Source organism: Myotis brandtii, unplaced genomic scaffold (assembly GCF_000412655.1).
Source record: "Myotis brandtii unplaced genomic scaffold, ASM41265v1 scaffold123, whole genome shotgun sequence".
NCBI classification, from domain to species: Eukaryota; Metazoa; Chordata; class Mammalia; order Chiroptera; family Vespertilionidae; genus Myotis; species Myotis brandtii.
The window spans coordinates 17,314,521-17,340,602 of NW_005354291.1; the positions used below are offsets into that span (position 1 = coordinate 17,314,521).

The 26,082-nt window shown below is 36.8% G+C and overlaps 1 protein-coding gene across 7 annotated transcripts in view; it reads left to right on the forward strand.

Annotated features, from left to right (window-relative positions):
- ADGRG6 (adhesion G protein-coupled receptor G6) overlaps positions 1-25,612 on the forward strand; it is a 137,564-nt gene extending 111,952 nt beyond the window's left edge. For 3 of the 7 annotated variants that reach the window (XM_005859075.2, XM_014533882.1, XM_014533883.1), the window contains 8 exons: positions 1,660-1,787; positions 2,493-2,761; positions 4,146-4,242; positions 6,725-7,008; positions 16,876-16,977; positions 17,593-17,745; positions 19,947-19,992; positions 22,712-22,793. In XM_005859075.2, the coding sequence (XP_005859137.1) occupies positions 1,660-1,787; positions 2,493-2,761; positions 4,146-4,242; positions 6,725-7,008; positions 16,876-16,977; positions 17,593-17,745; positions 19,947-19,960 (1,047 nt within the window). In that variant the 3' untranslated portion in view covers positions 19,961-19,992; positions 22,712-22,793. Of the gene's footprint in view, positions 1-1,659; positions 1,788-2,492; positions 2,762-4,145; positions 4,243-6,724; positions 7,009-16,875; positions 16,978-17,592; positions 17,746-19,946; positions 19,993-22,711 lie in introns of all 7 variants that reach the window. The other 4 variants (XM_005859073.2, XM_005859074.2, XM_014533881.1 and 1 more) reach the window with 2 other exon arrangements.
- Positions 25,613-26,082: the final 470 nt, after the last annotated feature.

Genomic DNA, 26,082 nt, shown 5'->3' on the forward strand with positions numbered 1-26,082 from the left:
AGTTCAGAGGAATAAATGTTTGTGTACTTTTCATTCTCTAAAAATACAAAACAGTATGAGAATGGGGTATAAATTGGTATCATCAGTAAATAGCATTATTTTACTTACTTCACACTTTAAATTGTGGCTTTAATTGTGGTTTGCAGGTCAACTGCCTGGCCTAGTTAGGAGCCATAGGTTTTTCAAGCAGTAATGGCAAGTCACTTGGAGATTCCTCAAGACCATTTCACTGACCTAATGAAACCTTGGAGTCACTTAAATATTGGTTGAAGTCACCTATCTGTGAGTCAAGTGGCACTGACTCGAATACCATCCCATGTGACACAGGATCCCCTTCCTGCAGTGTTTTGAGAGATTCCTAGAGAGGATGAAGAACCCCCCCACCCAACCCTGAGCCCATGTACCTGCTGAATTCTGTCACTTTGTGCCTTTCTTGGTGTCACAGAGGTGCTGTCCCTGCTACTTACTACATCAGCCAAACCTGGAACTAAGTCTGTGTCTTCATTTCACACACATGTACATACAACAAACACCCCTTACTGGAGGCCTTAGTGTGACTGGCAGGTTTTATTGACCTTTTGGTGAAAAGTAATAGAAAATAGAATGAAAAACTTAAAACACAAATATTTTTTCATAATTTAACACCTAAGAGTTTAAATCAGATATTCTTTTTGGAGGATGTCCCTTCTTCAAGAAAGCTCTGTTTTAGAACATCTGCATAATGGAGGTTTCTTTCTCTTCCAACCGGGATTGAATGGTTGGTCTCAAGATTTATCCCTATCCCAATTCCCCAATTAAGGAAGAAAAGAACAGTTTTTCTACCAAGCCCAGACTTTGCAAGTCTGCCTCAACACAGTGAAGTGAGTATTTCTTATTAATATACTAGAAAGTGTTTACTTCTTTCTACTCGACATGCACCCCCTAACATTTTACATGGTGCCTTTAACAAAGTTTGGCTTCCCATTACTTTGAATAATCAGTAGTTTCTTCAAAATTGTTTAAATCTTATTATGAGCTTATAATTATGTATTACTTTTCAGGTCTATAAAGATAAAAATTATGACCCCAAAAGTCTTAATGGATTCTCATTTATGAAAAAAAGATAAAGACCACCCCACCCCATACCTATCAAGCTTTGGGATAACACAGCTAGGAGCCTCAGCACCACTCTCAGAGCCTGACAACCACAGTGCACCACCAGCCTCTGGTCATCCACTGGCTGAGCTCCTCCCTACTGGGCAAAGGACTCACCCAAGCGCTTGGCCATGAGGGCCACAAGGGCTTCCATTTGAACTTGTGCCCCCAACCCTGCAAATGTTAAGAATGGGCTTGATAACTATTGTGCAAAGCAAGGATCTCCTCTCCAGTTTCTATTGGGGAACCCAGTGGTTTTGCTCTTCAAGATATACTACTGTGAAAAGAGCTTGGGTAACAAGGTAATAGATAAAAACCATCTGTAACTCCCTCAATACTGCTATATTTTGTTTCATGGAGTGATCCACAAGAGTATTATAAATGGAAATTTCAATGCTGATTTACACTGTTTTTTACTCCTAAGGTTGAGCTGAGATTCTAAGTCCTAGCAAGGGACTTCTTAATAAAACAAAGGCATCCTTAGAAAAGAATGATTCTCACAGCTGCTTTCCATATTTTGAATAGGACCTTCAAGGAACTGCCTCACAGATAGATGCAAGAAACACTAGAATTCTCACCTTCATCACCTATATTGGATGTGGAATATCTGCTATTTTTTCAGCAGCAACTCTCCTGACATATGTTGCTTTTGAGTAAGTATTTTCTATCGGCCAAACCCAGTGCTAACTATTCTAAAATGTGAATAAGAAATTGCCTCAGATTTTAGAAACTTTCATGCACTTTGCAAATCTGTGTGGGGTAGTTCAGTTTTAATGTTCAGGTTTCAGATATGTCATACAGCATGAATTGTCCAGCTATAGAGTCTTAATTTATAATTAGTGTATGTCTATTGATAAAATGCATTTAAACCTGTTAGAGATGATTAACATATAAGTAAATAAACATTGCATTCATTATTTTTTGCATGGTACAAGATGAAAACATTTGCTTCACAAATATTATAACATTAGACCTAAAACAGAAATTTTTGTTTTAAAAATAATCTTCACCTCATTAAAAATCAAGAAACTTAAAAAAAAATTTAAGGAAATTATTTTTAACAAAAATACCATTTTTATGACTATAGTTTTTCTAGATTAAAAAGTACCAAGCTGTTGAAACCAGTCGGCAATTATTTAAACAATTAGAGACCATTTTGAAATAAAATTAATATTTACAAAATCTTCCTAAGTTTCCAAATGCTTGCAAATATCATTAGCCCTCCCCTCGTGGAACCAGATCCTGGAGATGGTGCAAGCTAACCCATTGCATTGCTGTGTGAGATATGAATTTACTGCCTGTACTTAAAATTTTATTTACAACATTCGTTCTCCATATCTTCCTTTTTTCGGTTTTAGAAAATTGCGAAGAGATTATCCCTCCAAGATCTTGATGAACCTGAGCACAGCGCTGCTGCTGCTGAACCTCAGCTTCCTCCTGGACGGCTGGATCACCTCCTTTCACGTGGTGGGTCTCTGCACCGCCATCGCCGCGCTGCTGCACTTCTTCCTGCTCGCAACCTTCACCTGGATGGGGCTGGAAGCGATCCACATGTACATTGCTCTGGTGAAAGTATTTAACACTTACATTCGCCGATACATCCTGAAATTCTGCATCATTGGCTGGGGTGAGCATCCTCAAAATGTCTGGCTTTGTTTTCAGTTTCCTGGGAATTGCCACATTCTCGTAGGAAAGTGCTGTCTTGAAAGAATAGCATCGCTCAAGGAAACTTCAAATTAGCAAAGGATGTGGATGCGATACCTTAAGGAAGTATAATATTTGGAAAAACTGTTCAACAGACCTCACTAAATGCAGGAGTAAAGGCAAAACCTCCGGCCCCTGAGTCACCACAAACTTATTTCCTGTGCCCTGAGCCAGCCCACCCAAGTCTGAAGAGGCAGCTGGCAGACAGTGGTGCATTTCCATTATGTTTCAAAATATAAAGGCCGGCTCAGACTCCTAGCTACGCTCATCCCTAGACACATGCCCATGTCTTAGAAACCAGAGAGAGAATGTTGGTTTTGTGTGTGCGCAACCAGAATACTGACAGAATTCTTTCCTTGAATGTCTAGTGATTCCTCAGCCAGACATGGATGATTGTATTAGTCTCTTTGGGATCTTCTAAATGGGCTCCTTTCTTTATCTGGCTTTTATATCAAACCAGGCATTTTAGAGCTTTCTCACAAATCTCTTTTTCAGATTGCAATGTAGAAATATGAGCCATTTCCAAGATGTTCACAATTTTAGGAGGCATCTTTAAGGGAATTGGGACAGTGTAATTTTTCTCAATGAAATATACGTGGAATTGCTTTACTTGTTGACTCTCTTGAGAGAAAAAAGAAGATTATAAAGACTTTATGGTCTCAGTATTTCTCCCCCATTTTTTCTAAAGACTTTTTTATATATAGAAAAGGGAAAAATGAGCTATAATTCCTGTGCTGCCTGAACTAACAGTTGGTCTAACAGGCATCATTAATGAAACCACATTTGTTGGTCCTAGATTCAATATAAATCAGCTTCTGGCTCTCCAGTGGGTACCAGAAAACAAACAGATATTTACATACCTGTCATTTAAGAGTAGGTTTTAAAGCCCTAACCGGTTTGGCTCAGTGGATAGAGCGTCAGCCTGCAGACTGAGGGGTCCCAGGTTCGATTCCGGTCAAGGGCATGTACCTTGGTTGCGGGCACATCCCCAGTAGGGAGTGTGCCCGAGGCAGCTGAATTGATGTTTCTCATCAATGTTTCTAAGTCTCTATCCCTCTCCCTTCCTCTCTGTAAAAAATCAATAAAATATATTTTTTTAAAAAAAAGAGTAGGTTTTGATTGTTGACAATTGAGTTGGATGTTCCACACCAAAGAGAATTTATTTGTTATTTTAACCAAGCTGCCAGCTCTAAGAAATTTGATTCTGTGATATGAAGTGTTTTATTTTTTTCTGGCCATTATCAGTCTTAAAAAGCAGTTCCAGATGCTTTAGAAAAGTTGCTCACGGCGTGGTCTCTTTATAACAGGTTTACCTGCCTTCATTGTATCAGTTGTTCTAGCAAGCAGAAGCCAAAGTGAAGTTTATGGGAAAAAGAGTTATGGAAAAGAACAAGGTGATGAATTGTAAGTAATAAAAACTTGTCGGAAATTTATCTGCAATGAGTGTATGTCCTTTGTTTCCTAAAGTTTAGTGTAAGTTTCCATGCCAACAGTGAGCCTCTTATTTTTGAAGGTTGAGTGCATCGGCATGCCTTTACCAGGATCTTTACTACACCATGATGTACTCAGTTGAATGCCCTGAACTCTTAGAGCCCCTGGGGGAATGCAGAAGTCTCAGATACTATCTTCTAGGCTCAGAAGACCCTTTCTATTTGAGATTTCCTAATACTCCCACCTCCTTAAACCCACATATATCTTAACGTGAGTTAAATAATAGTATCAGACAATAATGCTAATGAGTCAATGCTAATATGAGTGTTCCATGGAAATGGAGAGAACGGACCCGTCAGTGTGTTCTTGGATAATTTGGAAAACTTTCCTCAGGCTGTGACATCATTGAGGCTAAGGTGGTTCTATTGCTCACTTTCAGTAGTTACTTCTCTCATAAAGGATGTTCCAGAAAAAATGTATACACACACACTTTGAATAATTATAAAGGCAGTGTTTATTGAAATACACTTTATTTTCATTTAACAGCTATTAGCTGTTAAAGTGTGTATACATTTTTGGGGGGGGGCACCCTGTATTTTATGCAGCACATAGTAGGTACTCATGCGATTGAATGAATAACTGAATGAATAAAGGAGTTTACTCCTGACTGTGCCGCCACATTACTATACACATTTCATGAATGGTAAACACTTTTATATCCAATTAATATCCAATCCTGTCCCATTTTCTTGTGGTCTTTCCTTAGTTTATATTTCCATAGTAGCACCCAAAAGACCCCCACAATAACGAGAATAAAATAAAAGTTTTAGGTCAGGAATTTCAGGATTCTAAGGGAACTGCCATATGTAAAGAAATATTAGCTTCAGGGATAAGCAGTATCATTTTGGGGAATCTTTATAATAAGATATATTAAAAGTGCCCTGCTGGTGTGGCTCTGTGATTCAGCCTTGACCCATGAACCAAGAGGTCCCTGGTTCCATTCCTGGTCAGTGCAAATGCCAGAGTTGTGGGCTGGATCCCCAGTAGGGGGCATGCAGGAGGCAGCCGATAGATGTTTCTCCCTCATTGATGTTTCCATCTCTCTCCCTTCCTTCTCTCTAAAAAAATCAATAAAAACATTTTTTAAAAAGGTATGTTAAAAGTAAAAGTCAGTACATAAGTTCTAAATAAGGTAATCTTAAAAGTATGTTAGTCACCTCTTACAGAACTTTAAAGTACATTTAATAAATTGCTATTCCATCAACAACTGTCATTTACTGAGCATTTACTATATGCCAGGAATCATGTTGGATTCTGGAATTCAGAGATGTACAAGGTAGCTTTTGCCTTTGTGGCAGTCATCTTCCACTGTGGAAGACATAACTTGGAATGGTGACTATTTGTACTAGAATTTTAAGATAAATTTAAATGCCTTAAATAATATATCCAATTTTTGAGGTACCTAGGATCTTTCATAGTATTATTATTAGGACCTGGGACATCTGCAAATTATAGTGCATGTTAAATTTATTCATAGAACATTTACACATAGTACAGTTTCTAAATTGCCTTTATCTTTTTTCAAATCTATATATAATTTTTAATATCAAGTATATCTTTCCTCATTTCACAAGGATATTGTAACTAATGTAAGTTTTTTAATTGTACATGAGAAATGTCACTATAAGAATGTCACAGTTTTACAATAAGGTCTTGCCTCAACTAGACCAACTATATTAATAGGAAATTCTTTTGCAGTATGGGATCCACAATTATGTGTGTCTTAAGTAGGAATTTACTCTTCTTGCATGACAAAAAAAAGACACCCATAGAAATAAGCAATAAACTGGCATTAATGTATGGCTGAAATGTCAGAGTCAGAACCTCTGCAGCTCTCTTGGCCTTTCTCTCATGGGTATAGGTGATTGCTGCTGCTCCATTGCTTGCTCTCAGGTTTGAAGCAGAAAGAATGAATAAGGGCCTGGCCAGTTGAGTTTATCAAGATAGCTCTCCAGATTTTGCTTCCATATCATTTTGTAGAACAATGTCCACAGGACCAACCCTTAAATACAAAAGAGATTGAAAATATGAGTACTTAAACTTCCCATTCTCTGGAGTGCAGACACATGTGAGAAAAGGGGTTAGACATGGTGTTGGGTAAACCAACCAAGAGTGTCCTCACGCCAAGTCAGAATTCAAGTAGCCACCTGGTTTTCTTCTCAACTCTTGACTTAAATAACTAGACATTAAAGTGATAGCTATCCAAAACAAACAAAGAAAACAATGAACACATCAAGAAGGAAATGGAGGTCCAAGAAATGAAGTGACTCTCCAAAGGTGTGTGAGAAAGGCCTAGCTGTGAAACCCACAGAAGCCAGAACCAAGCCAGGGGAAGTCTTAGGTCAACAGGCATGGTAATCAATTCCTTTTTCTTTCTTGTCTCTTCTCCTTTAAGCTGTTGGATTCAGGATCCAGTGGTATTTTACGTGACCTGTGCTGGGTATTTTGGAATCATGTTTTTACTGAATGTCGCCATGTTCATCGTGGTAATGGTGCAGATCTGCGGAAGGAACGGCAAAAGGAGCAACCGGACCCTGCGGGAAGAGGTCTTACGGAACCTGCGCAGTGTGGTCAGCCTGACATTTCTGCTGGGCATGACATGGGGTTTTGCCTTCTTTGCTTGGGGACCCTTATATATCCCTTTCACGTACCTCTTCTCCATCTTCAATTCATTACAAGGTAAGATAAATGGTACCTGAACAATTTCCACTTTCTAATTTTGTCATACTTGCAAACAGCTTCATTGTTGGACAGACGCCACACTAAGTTTCTGCTATTCCAAGTGCATAGTTTTGGGCATGGGGTAGGTATTCATGAAAAATGTATTGAATGGAAAATTGAAGTAGAATGTCAGTTTGTTTGTTTGTTTTCAGAGATGTAGCCCAAGGACCCAGGACAGTACCTGGCAGATAGTAGGTGCCCAATAAACACATGTTGTCGCATGACTGAAAATGGGCAGGGAGGTGCCAGGTTTAAAGGAGTGCACAGATCACTTCACCCTTTACAGTTTTGCTGAGTGCTGGTGCTGCTCCTCATGAACCTCTTCCCATGTGGTGTGCTATTCTTGACCTGTAGAATTTTTAGACCCTATGCAGGGACAGAGCAATTCACCTTGATTCCTTGGATGCTTGTTTTTCAAAATAAATACCAGTACTTCAGTTAAGAAATGCTCATTTTTTCATGATATATGACAGTTAGTTCCGCTTTAACAAACACTTGCCAATGGCCTGCTTTGTACAAAAAGTCAAGGCTTCCTTCAAGGAGCTCCCTGTCATACTCCTAATTCCATAATACAAACGCTAGTGTACATATGATGGATTTAACTTTAAGGGAATTTATTTTTTAATTAAATGTCATTCTTCAAGACATTGGATATACTCTATTTTTAAAAACTTCCTAATGTTCTGAAGTACCATGAAGTCCCAACTCCAAAAGGAATGAGGTGACAATGTTAGGTGTGTGGGGGAAGAAGAGCTGACTAAAGCAAGCTAGACAAATCTGTGCAGGAGTGGAAAGTGGTGGAAATCAAGTTTGTGCTGCTCACCAAATGAGATGCCTAGGCAGGTGCTCCCTACAGGTGTGTGCTCCCTACAGAAGTTTGTATTTTCCTGCAGGAGAGTGTTTACTGATTTGTATTGTACAGATCTGCTTTGCTTTTCCTCTTAGGTTTCCCATTAGCTCATGAGCTCCTGAGGAAAAAAAAAGTCCCATAGTTGGTGCTGAACAATTGTTTATTAAAAGAATAAATGGATTGCTGGATAAAGAAAGGGAGGGTCTTTGGGTATGGCCTAAATCCAACTTGAGGCTCCTCTGACATAAATCCACATTAATTGGTTCAACAAATTTTATTCAGGGTCACTCTCCCATAACGGAGGAAATATGTGGGTTCATTATCTTCAGTAAATAGGATAATAAGCCTCAAGTGAACCTCCAAAAGGTGGAAACTGAAGAGGTAGCCTATGTACACATCTTCACTGGGATCTAGCTTTGTAAAGTGATTTTTCCTGTATTTAATCTGTTCTGTAATATACAACATAAATGTGCCTAGATAAATATTGACAAAAATGTCCATTAACATTAGAGATTCGATGGTTTTATATTTCAGGATTGTACATGAAAAGCACATTAATCTGCCAGCCCAACCTAGTTTTTGCTTGTAGAATTTCCTGGCAGTTTCTATAACCTCCAAGAGCCATACTTGTCTGTTCAGCTCTGTTTCCATTCATTAGAAATGGGATGTTTTATTTTTCCCAGCATAGGTCTTTTGTCAGGAGGGAAAAATATTATTAACCATCATTAAGTTATATCCTTCATAAATCACTGACTTTTAAGATTAAATTTAAATTATATAAATTCAGAACAGATTTTGCACATCTAATGACATTAAAACACGTCCTAAAAAGGAAATTAAAATTAAAAGGCAAGGATACATAGCACAAGCCTACCAACAATTAATTGCTTACTGGCCAAGCCTGTACAAACACTACTCAAGACACCATGGGAAGGCACTTAATGGTTTTGATTTGAGTCATTTTCTGAATCTTTCAAGTGAGGTTTGTTGTTAAAAGTATATGCTTTATTAAAAGAAACATGGAATTTAGACAATTTAAAGAAACAATTCAGTGAGTGAAACATGAGCTCAGGTAGTACTAGGACTACATTATGTCTATTTCTTTTCTTTCTGATATTCTTTATTCCAGAAAAAAAAAAGCAACAACAACAACAAGAAAAACTTTATGTGATCCCTTTACCTCATGGAGCTTATATGCTAGTAAAAGAGATTGACATTAACCAATTATGTCACCATATAAAAGTACCTGGTGGTGTTAAGAATAATTGACAGAAGACATGGAATTCTAAGCTGAACTCTGAAGGATCAATAGGAATTAACTAGGTGAAAGTTGTGAGTGGAAGTGGGGAAGAGAATATTTCAGGTAGAGGATACTTCATGTGCAAAAAAAAATTGTATAATAAAGTCCTCACTTAATGTGGTTAATAGGTTCTATGACTTTAAGCAAAACGAAGTATAAGGAAACCAATTTTACCATAAGCTAATTGATATAAACTAAAGTTAAGTTCTTATGGCCTCTCATCAACACTATAATGAAATGACATTATTCAAGGATCTGCTGCAGTTGGTAATTATAACACCTGCTCAAGGAATTAATAGAAAGCTCATATAACCTGAGAACCGAGAAAGAGCAGGAGAGAGAGCAGTGTGGCACAAAAGGGAGTCTAGGTCTAGACCAGAAGGCCCTGTGTTTTGATCTTTATGAGAGCAACGCGAAGTCTTTGAAACGTTTTAGGCCTGTGAAATGACATGATCAGATGTACATCTTGCAAAGGAATCTGGATATAATGTAAAGAGTGGATTAGAGTAGCCCAGTAGCGTCTGTAGGGAGAGTAGATAGGAAGCTATTGCAATGATCTGGGTAAAATAACGTGGTACAGTATTTTAGATTGTAGTGGGAATGGGGGAGCAGTAGAGATGTGAGAAAGAGTCAAGAGAAATTTAGGAAGTATGCTACTACAAAACACTCATCATTGGTTAGTTCATTAGAGTAAACTCTTATGTTTCTAATGATTTGGGTAAAAGGTCTTTTTATTAATGGAATCTTATAGTTCATTGAAGCCTATCATTATGAGAATTGGCAATGGCCAAAGACTGAGAATTTAATACAATATTCTAAAAACTTAAACTATGCCAAACATACTTTAATTTTCTCAAGCTTAGCTCATAGTTGAGCATCTGAAAATCAGCAGGATTTTCATCATGAATGCCCCAAGTTATCAATTGATAATGAATGGCTGTAGTACTATAGACATGGCACCTGCAGGAGGGACAGGTGTTTGAGCTGTCTACAGTGATGTCATGGCGTGTATATCACAGGAGTGACTTTTGCTAGCAGATTTCTTCTAACTTTTGTATATGTCTTCAAATATTTGATTAAAGCATTTAAATTATTAAAAATAAATGTATATATTTTATTTGGTTAAATATGCTAAAATTTTTAGAAATGTATACATTTTTAATGTATGTATGTGTTTGTATACAAATACATATGTACATGTATAATTATATGGGTACTCACATAAATCAGTATAGCCTATAACAGTTTGATAAATGCTTTATTTTTCTTTTATATGTTTTATTTTTGCTTTTCATGTTTTCTATTTTTATTATTTTATATATTTTTAATTTTTATATATACTTATAACTGTACATTTAATGGCAAAATCATGTGAAATGGTTATCAGAAAATTATTATAATCTGTGTGGCTATAACTGAAAATTTACCTACTTGATTAAGCAAATGAAATCATGAATTGAATCAAGGCTAGAACCAAATTTATTATTTTCTGATTTTCCACAGTGTATTGTTTTGTTCTTTTTATTTTGCCTAGTTCACTTGTTATATATTAATTGTTTCATCGAGTTTTTTCTCTATGATGAAAAGATAAATATATCTTCTCTAAACATGGTGGAATTCCATACCTATCTGCTTTTGCTATCCTTTCTGCTTTCCCAGGATAAAACTATCAGAAATTTTAATATTTCTCTAAAGAATACAACTTGAGAAAAATTGTATGGCATACAAATTGCTATTCAAAAGAGAACAGATGTTTGATAAAAGTATATCATAATTCACATGCCTGAGAACCTTAGCCTTTATTTCAACAAATACATAACTCATCCTAAAGAAATAAAAGGCAACTCCCTGGTTGCTGAGGAGCTGTTGGCCAGAATCCTGATGGCATCTCTGTCCTTTGGCAATGTCAGTGCACTTGTAGGATTGAATTATTGCTCTAAGGTGCAGCACGTGCACATGGCTGCTCCTTATACAAGGGGTGAACATATCTCCGACTGGATATATTTCCGTTAACTGTACAAAAGTATGTTACACTTTCAATTAGATCAGGCTTCTTCAATGTATAGGGAAGTTTACCTCTTCTAACAAGTTCATCAGGATCTAAAGTCTAGCCCCATACTAAGAGCTCAGTCTTCAACTTTCCTTTTCCAGGCATGAGAAACAACATTGATTAATAGTCTCAGGTGTCATCAGCCCATATTCTGTACATGTATGTGACAACATAATACAATGCAACATGTGGTTCTATCAGTGGAAACTCTGATGGCCAACACAGAGGGCATTATCAGCCTGCTCAGATATAATGTTTGCTGTTAATTAATTTGATAACATTAAGATATCAGAGCAACAGAAATGACATATTTGTTCAGTGCATTGTTGTTTACAAAGCACTTTCCCGTAACATCTGTCATCTGATGTAATTCTTACAGTAAGTTTGGAAGGTAGAGGGTATATTCTCCATTTTACAGAGTGAGAAACAGGCTCATGAGAGTCTGACTTTCCCAATATCAGTTTGAATCTGACAGTGTAATATTTACGATGTACCATATGTGGAAATAAAAAGGTACATTATTAGGGAAAGTTTCTAGGAAGTGAATATTTGTCTCCACTAAAAACAAAAACAAAAAACCTGTTAGTAAATATATGTTTAATGAATAAATGTGAATTTAATCTCTTTCCCTTATCAGCAAAAATCATTAAGGAAAATATATTTATTATTTTAATACTTTTGGTAAAGTAAGAATATTAAATCAAATTTTCTAACCCATGGCTAGAAGCCTCCGGAGAGTTAAGCTGCGTCATAATCACACATACAACACACATAGTGAATTGGCTCCAAGGCAGTGAACCACCTTTATACCCAAACATCCGAAATGACATTGTGTTGGCTGAGACATTACACACATCAAGGAAATAAATTACTCATCTTCTGGCATGGAATTTTGTGCCACAGAGAAGTAATTTTCTAAGGGGCACCTTGGTAGTATGAAAGGATTCAGGAGGTTCCTAAACCTGAATGATCCCCAGCCCAGCAGCCAGCTGGCTATGTCTGTGAGACAACAGAACAAATGAGCTGTTCGGAGATTTGGACTCAAGCTTGCTGGGAAGCTCAGAGGTCATCTAGACCTTTTCTGTCAAAAGTCAGTTATGTAGAGCATGGGACCTCTTTTGCCCAAATGCCTGATTTTATTAATTCTTGACTGATTTTCCCTTCAAATCTCCAGAACCACTTATCACTCATCATTATTACCCATTCTGATTCTATCCCACATCCCTGACATGACCTGTATCTGCAGTCTTCCGCTTCATTGTGTTTCTGGTTCTTTCTTATCCAGGGTAAAAAGAAGTCAGTTTAGGCCATTTGTCAGAATTTATTGATGGCAATCTTGCTGAAAGTGTCAATGGCCTTTAGTTGATCAAGAACTCATTAGGAGATGAGGATTCTAGGTTTTGTTTTGTTATTCTTCACCAGATTTCTTGAAAGTGACCTTTTAGAGCAGTAAAAGAATGACAATCTGTGTTGCCCCAAATTTTGCTGTGTAGCATTCATTTTCATATCTAAGGGAAACAGTTTTTTAAAACTTTCGATAATCAGGCTAAAGATCTGAGAACATCCCGTTGGCCACTCATCTTACATCTGCCCCAGTAAGCCACATGTCGTTGCCAGAATCAACCAAAGGGAGTGAGTTCTGGGTGGGAGCCAGATTCCCAGCCAAAATATTGAGGCTAAGATGCTCTTTTTTTCCTAAATAAATACTAGTAGCTCTTATAAAGACAAAGGTGAAACAAGCCCATACAATCTACAGTGAATATAATGCCATTACTTACAAGTAGGCTTTTTCTCTCTCCAAATATGATACTGGAGTGTGTCCTAAGGTAGGTGAAAGGAGGAAGTATAAAAAGCAAATCCACTACTTGAGATTTTTCAGAATGTTTGTGACTCCAAGTTTAGAGCACTCTCAGGTGTCCTGTTGCCAGATTTGCTGACCCAGCCTTGGCCTGTGGCCTGCTTCTCTCAGAGGCTTTGAGGAAGTGGGTTCCTCACGTTCCCTCCCTAGGCAGGATCAACAGGTAGGCCCACCTTCTCACATACTTTGAACACCCTTCCTCCATCACAATTGAAAATATCATTTATTTTATGAGGAAATTGTAAAATTTACCAAGAATTAAGACATCTTGAATTCACATATTGCTCTAATTTTTTTTTTTTAAGTGAGCAGATACTTCTGACTGACTAATGGAAGATGGAGGTAAAGGAAGAGAAGGCAGGGGTGAGGGTGGGATAAGCAGGTAAGGACTGGTCAGGAATCTGTTCAATTAAAGTAGGTTTAAACCTGGCAAGTGTTGCTCAGTTGGTTGGGTGTCATCCCATTCACCCTCACCAAGAGATCGCTGGTTTGATTCAGATCAAGGCACACTACTGGATTGTGGGCTCTATCCCCAGTAGGGGGCATGCAGGAGACAGCCCATCAAGGTTGTGCTTTCACATTGAAGTTTCTCTCTTCTCCCTTCCTCTCTCCAAAAAATCAATAACTATTCTTTTGAAAAAGGTATTTAAAGTAGGTATAAGTTTTTGTTTTTCTTCTTGTTCTAGCAGGAAGTCTGGGTTCCTAGAGGTAAAATAAAGAATCCAGGCAGTTACTAAGCTTAAGAAACTATTTCTAAGGAACTTTGGCTTAGAATATTCAGACTGGTGGTTTTTCAGGCTACCATTCACCAATAAAGGACCATTATGAACTCTGTTTTGTGAGATATAAAGGTTTCGTGAAACTAGTGCTAGCCTGTCAAGATGAAATAAGGACTTTAACTCTGAATTCAATCTTTGAGCCATTTTAACTTCCAAACTTTTATGGGCAATATTCCCTCTCCCTGATCAGTTAGATAGCTGTAAGACACATGATGAAGAGCAAAGGCTGATTATTCTGGTCCCCAGTCACAGCTAAGAAAGCTAGACCAGCACATTTTTCCAGGTGTTATGAAGAGCCTCTGAGGTGCCATGTGGTTGATATGAAGATTCTCAAAGGGAAAATATTTGACAGAAAGGGAGCAGAGATGAGAGTGAGAAATCGGACATAGTCCCTTGGATGTCAACATACAACTCTTAATGATTTTAGTTCTGCTTCTGCACCCATATCTGTAAGTAGGTGGGAGGAAAAACCCTCAAAATTGAGGAGGGATAACCATCTGTTTTCTCACTTTGGCCTCCAAGGGCCTTGGCTCTCTGGCTATATTTTCTACTCTTCCTTCCTGAAGAGTTAGAATTTGCGTACATGTACTCTTCCGGATGGATGCCTACCACATTTCCCACAGTGGAGCCCTACAAGGATGTTTTGTCCTGAAAGAATTTGGCTGTATTTATTGCCAGACTAACCTAAATTCAGGTGAAAGGGGCTGGTTATCACAAATGGTCAAACAACATATTATGAGAATTCTATTCTGATTTAAAATGAAAATGTGTCTCATGACAAAAGAATTTTCATACTACCTTGGAATTTAAGAATATATTCATTCCTAAGAATTCTAATTTCTTATGCCTATTATCTAATTGTGTCGCACTGCATCACAATTCAGAGTGGGGGATGGAGATGAATTTAAGTGACTTCTCTTTCTATCACATAATTTTAGAGGTGATATATCAGATTTAAATCTAATTTATGTACCAGTGTCTCTTTAAGTTCTTGGATGCCTATGTATTTCCAGGCAAATGTGGTTGCTTAAAAACAGGAATGTCATCTAATGCTATATAATTCATTATGATTTAAGACAGCAGTACACAATCTAAAAGATGGTTTCATGAAGTTCATTTTATCTTACATTTTACCTCCTTCACTGTGAATATAGTCCACATGAGATCCTCAAGTAAGTCACTTTTTAGTATCCCCGTAAGGCCAAAAGAACAAGTCTGAGAACAGGTTTCCTCCAGAATGTACAACATTTATAAAAACTACTGAGTATTAAAGGAAGCAACTTCTAGCAAATTTCACCTTCTTCCCTCAACTGAAAGAAATCATTTGCTCAAAGCAGGGCCCTACATTGAGCAATGCCTGGATTAATGCCTAGGAAAGAATGCCCTCAACTGGAGTTTATAATCTTTTTTCAGCTCTAATACGTGATTTTGTTAAACAGTGTTTAAGAACACATGCTTACCTGTATTTTCAGCTGTGTGACAAAAATACTTTCAGGAACAAGTCCTGCAAATTCTGCCCCAGCCAACAAACACAGAGTGGTGCACCTGAGATGGAGAGGGCCCCCTCCTCCCCGCCACACAGCCTCCTTCATCTGTGACCTGTGCTGACCCTACCACGGGCTCCATGCTGCTGCTCTCTTTACTCTGAAACTGCCACCACCTCTTAAAAACTTAAAAGGATCTGTTAACCAATTCAAATTATTTATTTTGGTGATTCACACTACAAAGCATGTTTAGTTATTAAAGGGATTTTCTGTGTTAGCAAACCCCCGAGGGAATTGGGGGCTGTAGGTGTGGGAGGCTTTAAAAAGCAGTCATTTAGTCAGGGTGTGACCTCCCCAAGAGCAGTTGGAGTGGCATAGTGGATGTGGGTTAAGAAGAGAAGAAATGAGAAACAGCAGAAGTTAACCATTTCAAGATATTGTATTGGGAAAGGGAATGGAGAAGTTGAAGCTGGGGGTTAAAGGAGGAATTACTGCTTGTTTTTAAAAGAGGGTTACCACCATAACCGGTTTGGCTCAGTGGATAGAGCATCAGCCTGCGGCCCGAAAGGTCCCAGGTTCTATTCCGGTCAAGGGCATGTACCTTGGTTGCGGGCACATCCCCAGTAGGAGGTGTGCAGGAGGCGGCTGATCAATGTTTCTCTCTCAATATTTCTCTCTCATCGATGTTTCTAACTCTCTATCTCTCTCCCTTCCTCTCTGTAAAAAATCAATAAAATATATATTAAAAAAAAAAAAGAGGGTTACTAGAATATGCTTGTAAGTAATGGGAATAACCAAGCATAGAGGAAGAAATTGGTGAAACATAAAGAGAGGTTAAAATGCAGAAGCAAATTCCTTGAAAAGTTAAAAGGTATTGGCTTCCAAAGCACAAATGATGCAGTTAGCTTTTGATAGGTACAAAGAGTGACCATAAATAAGAGGACTGTTTCACAATACAGAAATATTTCTGCATTAAAATGTTGAGAAACTAAAGCAGGTGAAGCCACATGAATTTGCTGATTTGTGGCCATTTTAACCTGCAAAAATACCATTTTTCTATGGCCCAAACTTACAATAATATGCATACATAAAATAGCTTAGAATACACAAATGGAAATAGGTGGTGAGAGGATGTTTTCTGTTTTTCACATTCTTTTCTAAATTTTGTGAAATATTTTCATATAATCTTAAAACAAATGTAAGGGACTTATTAAATATCTCGTAAATTGAATATTGCTTCAAACTTTAGGTTATAAGGAATGCTGAACAGAACAGGCAAAGACAAAATCAGATACAAGTAACAATTCTGGTTTTATCTGAGCCTCTGTGTTCTTTACTAAAGGTTTACAACATCTACCACATACTTCAAGATTCCTCGGTATCTTTTTCTCTTAGCAACTCATATGTATAAAAAGTTTAAATTAGAATGAATCTATGTGTTTCATAAGCTTTATCTTTAAAATGTGTCCATTGGCTTAAATGTTCATATTTTCTTTTGTCGCAGGCTTATTTATATTTATTTTCCACTGTGCTATGAAGGAGAACGTTCAGAAACAGTGGAGGCGGCACCTCTGCTGTGGTAGATTTCGGTTAGCAGACAACTCAGGTAAGGGGCAAGCTGATAACTGGTTTTTACGTCTAAGAGCAATAGTGGGAAATGTTTGTTATTGGGTCTTCCATTGCCAGAGAAACCCAGTCCCAGTGGTAGCAAGTTGTAAAAGTGGGTATGTGACGATGCTTGGTTAGAGTCTTAGTATATTAGGAATTAAGGAGATCTGAGGCCTCTGGGCATGACCCTTCTGTTTGGAAAGGAGAATCATGAAATCCACACTGGTTAAGTGGGCTGCTCAAGGCTTCATGTCTAATTTAATAAGTCAAATGTCCAGAAGTTCCACTATGCCATTGTCACCTGTCCACATTTTTGAGGTTCTAATTTTGCATGATTAGGCCAAGAGAATTTTTTCAATACTGTAAAATGAAATACCTAATAAAAAGTATTACCTTTTTTTATTACCATCAGTGGTTACTTCTCACCCTTAGGATATTAAAGTAGGATTTCAAACAATATTTTACACAGGGTCAAAGGAAGAAACTTATCTACTTCTTTAGTTTAATGTTGTTCGCATCTAATGTTCTGAGTGTTACGTAAATAGTGTAGTGATGAGTCTTCAGGCCATATTCCTTCTACAGCAGATTCATGGAGAGATGTCATTTCTTTCAGACTGGAGTAAGACAGCTACCAATACCATCAAGAAAAGTTCTGATAATCTAGGGAAATCGTTGTCCTCAAGCTCCATTGGTTCCAACTCAACCTATCTTACATCCAAATCGAAATGCAGCTCTACCACCTACTTCAAAAGGAATAGTCACACAGGTGAGTCCTGGCCATGCAAAGGTGCTCTCTGATTCAGTTCTCATCACGTTTTTACTGACAACATTGGTAACGTAGACAAAAATTTACTTGAAGACCTTATCCAGCACCTTTGTAGATGTTTGTCTTTTTATTTTTTTTTAGATTTTATAACCTAAATTGAATCTATATAGCCATAATGTTATTGGCCAGCAGTTCTCAACCTGTGGGTCGTGACTCCTTTGGGTCGAAGGACCCTTTCACAGGGGTCGCCTAAGACCATCCGAAAACACATATATAATTACATATTGTTTTTGTGATTAATCACTATGCTTTAATTGTGTTCAATTTGTAACAATGAAATTGGGGGTCACCACAACATGAGGAACTGTATTAAAGGGTCGCAGCATTAGGAAGTTTGAGAACCACTGTTATTGGCTCTGAATATTATTGTTATTGCCTCCAATGCAAACTTAGTTTTCTTTTAAAAAATTATAGTTATCTTGTTTAACAGTTACTTGTTTTATTTTAAAATAGTATATAAAAATTGAGTTGAGATTATTTCAACATGGTATTAAAGATACTTGGCAAGCTTGCATGGGAACAGACAGAAACACCATCCAGGATATATGTTACCTTTAGGATTTAAAACTTTAAACATTGAAAATGTGATTGGCAATTACTGTTTGAATCACTGATTAAACAAAAAAATTATGAAAGAATAGAGAACATCATATTTGGGAAGGAATACAAGATGGTGAGAAATATTGTATCTTTGTTAATCTGTATATTCATAATATTTGCAATGATCACACATTTTAACACTAAGCATGAAATGAACAATCCTGAAGACAACATGGAAATAAAGATGATTTTGCAATATTGATAGCCAGTGACCAGTGGGATAAGGTGTAATCTTTTAATAATTTCAAAGGAAAATAGCAGAATTGCTACTTTTACATACTAATTAAACCTCAATCAGTATTTAGCACCAAGCACTTTCCTAATTAAAGATGTGTCCAAAAGGATAACACAAATAACCTTAATTTTGAATTTGTTTAGCTATTGAACAGAGGTGAATGGCACAGAGAAGATTCATCTTTGGCTGTTTGCAAATAGGGAGTGTGTTGTGTGATGTGTAAATGTTCACATTGCAAACCCTTGAATTTCAAATGACCCTTATGTACATTTGAATCCTTCCACCTGCCCCTGCTTGCGCCTCTGTCAGTGCCTCACCAGTGGAATAGCCACTGCCTGGGATTCAAGATAACACCGTAGAAACATGTTTGAGTGTATAGAGAGTTTGTTAATTCCAAAATTAATTAAAGACCTAAGAACTTGGAACAGTTTAGGTGATTCTTGAAGTAAGGATGTTTAATAAAAACTATAAACTCCCTTCCAGAATAAGGTGCAGGCTTTGAGTTCTGTACACAAATAGCTTTGCCTAAAATTAAGAGGTCTGTGCTCCCCTGCTGTGTAATAAATAAGGGTTATCTGAGATAGTCTAAAATAGATTATTCTACCTAATTGGTAGTTTTCTGGTACAAATTATCTTTATTTATAATGAATGAATGTTTCACTTACGATATTCAACCTCAAAATTAGATACTCATTTTGCATCCCCCTCAAAAATGCAAATAATTTATACGTGATAAGCCAGTTATGAATGACTAGGAATTAGAAATGATTATCTTACCCCTAACACAGCTGAGAATTGCTGGCCTCAAGAAATGCCACTATAAAAATGGGAGAGAAGATAACAAGGTAGATAATTTGGAACAGAGGGCATTTTGGAAGCATTAACGAAATACTTGAAAATATTAAGGATCATAGGAAAACTCACTAAAAGATGAAAGGAAATGCAGAAATGAAGATAGATACCTAAGAAAAACTTTACTGTTTCAAAACATTGTGTATGTGGTTTTTTTTAAAGAATGTATTAATATTTTTCTGCTTGCCATAATAAAACTCTTAGCATTAAATGGGTTCTTGTCAACTGGCATAAGGATATAGTCAGCTATATGACATACTTCTATGATATAACACATTCTAGTCTCCCATCAACTGATGTACAAATGGCCTTCTGCTACCTAGCCAGTTCTCAGTGGGACTGCTGGTGTACTTGGGTCACTTGGAGTATGCAAGGAGTCACTGCATATCATCATGGATATCTAGTTGGTTTATTTCTTGGAATTGATCTAGAAATTCATATGTTTATGGTGTAGATAATGTCTTCTAAGAGCATTCCTTCAACAAAAGTGGATCATTCAGGTAAACCTTTATATTTTTTTGAATGCATGATTTTTTTGCAAGGTAATAAGAGAATATTTGCATGAATTAAACTAAGACTCTTGCTGCACCAGCAAAATTGCTTGTTCTTTACAATACTTCTCAGCTAGCACAATGACATTCCTGCCCTGAGCTGGAATTTCTGAAATTTCAAGTGGTTGTTTGCTGTGCTGGCTCTTGTCTGCATGGGGGTGTCTGCAAGCCGCTCCTTCTAGGAAATGTACCATGCTCTGGAGTTAGTAAATTTCATATCAAGTACAATAACAACAAAATAAAAGCAGTGCTTGAGAGGTTTGTGTTAGAAAGGTGTAAAGTGAAATTCTTCTTTACTTTTTCATTGATCTGATGAATTACTGGAGTTGTCATGGTACATTCATAGAAGATATAAAATAGAAGTTGTCAATTCTTACCCTGATTTTTGAGGATCTTATCTGCTTAAAACTTCAGCACAGGTCAAACAGTAGTTCATTTCCCTAGCCCCTGGTTTTCAAACTTGCAACTATAATCAAAATACATACTGCCCATATGTAATAATCTAACCAGAGGACTGATAACTGCATCTACAGGGTGGGACAGAAGAAGGTTTATAGGTGTTCAAATGGTAAATAACACAATGATTAATAAATAATACCAAAAATAAATTCTGTGTTTTGTGTATTCACAACTGTAAACTTACTTTTGCCCAACTCTGTTTTGATATACAGACCTTATTCAGAATTTCTTTTATTAGAATGTGAAAATCCAGAAAATTGGGTCACATATTGGGAATGGAGCTGGTTAAAATCTCTAAAAGCTACATGACCCTAGAAGTTATCAAAAAAGCAGACTGAATATACCCTTGAAGTTTATTTTAAAACATCAGGCAAAAAATTATTCATTATTGAAATTTAATTCAATAGAAAAATCCCCAACAGAAAACCAATGGCTAGTGAATGTATGAACTGAAGGAAAGCACAGAACCAATCAGCTTGCCCAGAGCTAAAAGTGGGAGGGCCTTTATACAATGAATGCCCTCAGCCTTTTTCTCACCAATCCTGGGGCATAATCATTCTGCCATGCTTCCATCTGCCCGTTCTTCCCATAAACCATCCATTTTGCTCCCTTTAGTGTGGGATGAACACACCATTTCCAATTTTAGCCTTCTTTTTTTAAAATATATATAGTTTTTGTTCCAACAATAAGCAGTTGAACAATTTGAATTATTTCCAAAGACAATAGATATAACTCTGATGGATTTTACCAATTACTGAAGGATTTGTAATATTTTCTCACATACTGGGTCTAACTTACTCAAAACAAACAAAACAAAAAAATGGCAGGACATGAGCATTCCAATTTTGAAGCCATGATTTCTAGAAGTGGTTTTTCATGATAGAGCTTTTGCCTCTTCCACAGTGACTAGAAAACTACAACTGTAGGGAACTAGTATGTTGTAGACGGTCATATTTGCTCCTTCCTCAGTGTGAAATCTCTGGTTAATTTTAGGGTAGAAATTTTCTCCAAAGTGTGTTGGAAAAAGGAGCAAGGAAGATATATACAAGATATTCATAAGTTACGCACATGAAGACAGCCATATGTATTTGTAGATAATAGGGCTTAATTGAGTTTCAGAACACTGAGCCAATTTTAGAAGCTTTTGTGTCTAGGACTTAATATTTAAATATATGGTATTGGGAGATTTAGAACAAAAATGTATTTAGCAGTCCTTTATTTCTATCCATTGTTCTCATATTGTTGTCAGCAATAACATAATTCTGAGATTAGCACAATTAATAAAAACATATACTTTAAATGTTTCTGATAATTTTAATTTCTTTAATTTAAAAATAACTAATAAAACATTTTTTCTATATTCCAATCACTTTACAAGGCAACCATTGGAAAATGTGTTCAAAATATCCTTTTTATGTTTATTTTCATTGACTTTTATTCTCAAAGTTTCTTTAAATTATACTTTATAAAAAATTTTGCCCTGGCTGGTGTGGCTCAGTTGGTTGGAATGTCACCATGTATACTGAAAGGTTATTGGTTTGACTCTGGTCAGGGAAGATACCCAGGTTATGGGTTCAATCCTTGTGTGGCATGTATGGAAAGCAACCAATTGGTGTTCTCTCTCACATCAATGTCTTTCTCTCTCTCTTTCTCTCTCTTTACCTTCCTCTCTCTCTAAAAATCAATATACACATCTGCATGTGAGAATTAATTTTTTATGAGAAATTTCATATATATAAAGTAGAGAGGATAGTATAATGAATCCCCTTCACCTACCCACCTTCCCTCTCAGTATTATTTTGAAACATATCCTAGACATCATGTCATTTCTTCCATAAATATTTCAGCATCTTTTTATCCATTTGTTATATAATCTGTCACTTTTTCTTTTGAGCCTTGCCACATTTTTTTCTTTGCAGCAATTTTCTGATTAGTCATCAGATCTTTGAAAAATACCACTACAGGAACATTTATTAAAACAAACTCTAACACATATTACTAGAAGGCAAATTGACATTGACCTATCCATAGGAATGCACTTTGAAGGGGAAAAATGTGAATTTTCAGTGCTGCCTATTACCTAACCTGAGAACCAGAGTTTTATTTCCTTTCTGTATTTTTTTAATGTGTAAAATACAGTGTTCAGTGTGGTGGCCCTTAGGCATTTCACCAGCTCCTCTTGCCTAATTTCTTGTATCATTTCTTACAGATAATGCTTCCATGGACAAGTCCTCATCAAAACTGACCCATGCTGATGGAGAACAAACATCAATCATCCCTGTCCATCAGGTCATTGATAAGGTCAAGGGTTACTGCAATCCTCATTCAGATAACTTCTATAAAAACATTATCATGTCAGACACCTTCAGCCACAGCACAAAGTTTTAATGTCTTTAATATAAGAAAGAAATGTGATATGCAAGCAGTGAACACTGTGACTAGCAGATGTAAACGTGCCGTTACCTAGGTAACTCCATATCTATGAGGAATGTATTTTGTTAAAAAGGCTTTTATGAAATTCAAAATTTGTCTTTTCAGTGTATTTCTTCCATGGGGAAGTTTCCATCATCACTAAAACTTCAGTACTGAGAGCAACAGTATTCAGTAGCCACAGGAAAAATGAATTTTTAAAATATAAAATTGAATTCCACTAATCAGAACTCAGGGGGAGACATTAAAATTAGAGGAGAAGGGAGAGGCTGAGCTAGGGACAAACCCTAGTTTAGAGCTCATTCACACCCCACCCAATAGTTAGGTTTGGGTTTAGCCATTTGCTTCATTGAAATCTTTCTCAACAATCAAAGCATAATGATATTTCTAACTTTTGTGGATGCCTGCAACTCCTGAAATGTGCTAGTTTCTGTGAATGAAGTAGCATATATCCTCTTTTTTCGTGAAATTTCGACCATAGATATGAAAGAATGTCTGACCTGAAGAACAGATAGGAATTTTTTCTTATCATACCAATTGTTTAACTTTCAGGAACATAACATGCTTAAGAAAGAAAGAATTCACCAAATTTTGACCTAGTTAATATGAGGTCATGCAAATTTATACTATTTTACTTATCCTATTCAAGACACAAAGCTTAAGGATCATCATTAATTATCACTTAACCCCATACATTTGAATCAAGTTTAGCATTGATGGTTCATTAATGTGAACCTCCCAGTAGTTATTGAAGAATGAGTCTCTTATACCTCTGCTTTGCTCCTCTACTGAATATTGAGCCCACAGGCTCTGGAAGGAATGAGAATTTCCATTAGGCACGCTGTGTGCCATAGTTTCTCCCTTTTAGGAAATATAATCATTGAGAATCTCGGGTCCTACCCTTGCTCTGCAGACTTTAAGACATTTGCAGTTGCACAAATGAAAAGCCTCTTACTTTCCCCTTTAAGAGTTTTGTTCCAAGGAATATAAACTGAGACAAATGGGTGACTTATCATAATCAAAATAATTTATAAACATGTGGGTCTACAATTGCTAGTCGAAAAACTATTTGTACATAAGTCCTCTGATTATAGGAGCCAGAGGAGGTCTGGTAAGATAGATGGTGTTATTTATGGATTAGGTTTCTGCCTACAAGCCATGCATAATATTAAGCAACTTACTTAACTTTCAAACTATTCTGAGTAATATGCTTGCTAGTGAGTGTTTAGGAGACCACATTTTATTTGTTCTTAAATGATGGATTTGTATCCAGTTTCTTACAGATTGGTCTCAGTACATGCTGTACCCTTACATCTGCTCTGGGTTATCTGGGAAGTATCAGATTCTGGGAGGTGGCTATGTGTTGGGAAGTTGAGCCATTCTGGAGCCAATCTGTTTAAAGGCAGCAGGCAGAACTGAGCACCTGGGGGCCTTTCCCTCTGTGCAGAAAGCAGATAGCTCTCAGCCTGAGACTTAGCATCCAGGCTGTGCAGCCACCAAGGGGCCTCTCACCTTTTGCTGATCCTCAGTCATGAAGCTATTTGCCAGATTGAATGGATGATAAGACAATGTGGGGGTGGATTTTATTACTGTTCCATTTTGCAGCAGGGTGGAACACTGTCCCGGGGTACATGAGCATTGCCCAGCTTTGCTTTCACAGGGGAGGGGTGTACATAGTAGGGAAGGATAGTAAATCTTCAAATCACAAAGATCCATTACAGTAGAGCCAGATCGTTCCCTGTAGGCATATGTTAACAGGCTGCTTATTCTGGCAGAAATTATATATAGATGAAAATTAATCTTAAATAGTCTCTGAATCTTCATATACTGTCCCCAAGCCTTAGAGATTCATGATAGAATTTAATTAGCTTCCTACTGTGAGATTTCTACCCAAAGTGCATATTGAGTTAACAGTGATTAAGAGGTAGCTACAAAAATGACTTTGATTTCTACTCATATTTATCCAGATCTGGGAAACCTTTTTATTCATATTTGACAACAATGTCAGCTCCATTTTAGAAATGTCCAGTAACCAGGTAAGGAAAAATGGAAGAAACAGCTGAATAGAAACATTTGCAAGTGGATTTAAAGACTGAGCCAAATTCTATCCTCAGTTCTAAGGATACAGTTCTCCCCTTCACTTAACCCCCTCAGAACAGAATTACAGAAATTCAATTACAGGAATGTAATTCTGTGGAGCCAAAATTTAGTTTCAGCTCAGCTTTGAGACTAATATCAATTCAGACTCTCTGGGATTTTTTCTTCTTTGTCCTTTAAAAAAAACCTCCATTGTATTGAATCATAGTCTAGCATCCTGAGATATTTTGCCTTCTTGTCGCCATTACTTGCACTGTAATGCTTTTCTTTTTCACTGTTGTCATAGACTCTTTTGTACATGTTTATTTATTTATGTTTATAAATGTCAGCTTGTTTTGTATCTTAGCTTTATATTGCTTGGCTTTGTTATTTTAATTAACTTTCTATTGGAGAGACTGTATATATATTTTTTCTAAGTACCTTGTGAAATAGATTTCTGTAGCAGTATCTTTACTTATGATGCATTAAAAGTGACTGTGAGCGCAAATTGGAATTAGTGAGAAGCTACTGTAGCTGATTTGCCATTGTACTTATATGGAAATGTTTTTCAAATAAATACTTACGTTGTTTGTGTCCCAAATTATTCAGTTCCTTTATGAGGGAATGTTTTTATTTCTAACTCTTAAATAGGAAAAAATTATTTGACAACTGGAAAACAACCAGCCTCTAATTAAGCTAGTCACATGGACTACTTGGCCAAGTCACTGAGAATGAATATGTTACCAAAATCCAGTTTACTCAGGATTAATGCATTTTGAAGTTCTTAGATTTTAAGGTGACTGATGCAACGCCAAGCTCTGTAGAAGATTAAAAGTAATCGTAGGTCTCTTTTTTGAGGAAGTCTTTAGCACCCCCAAAAGGGAACTGAGTCAGTAATATTATGTAGAAGTTAGGTCCTAGGATGTTTTCTCACCATTTATAGTTGCTATTTTCATTGTGGGAGGCTTAGGAAATGACAGGATTTCACCAACTCCAGCATCATTTGCATGATTAGAACAGAACACCTGCACTTCCTTTTGCGGTGGTTATTTAGGATAACTCTTTCCTGCAGAG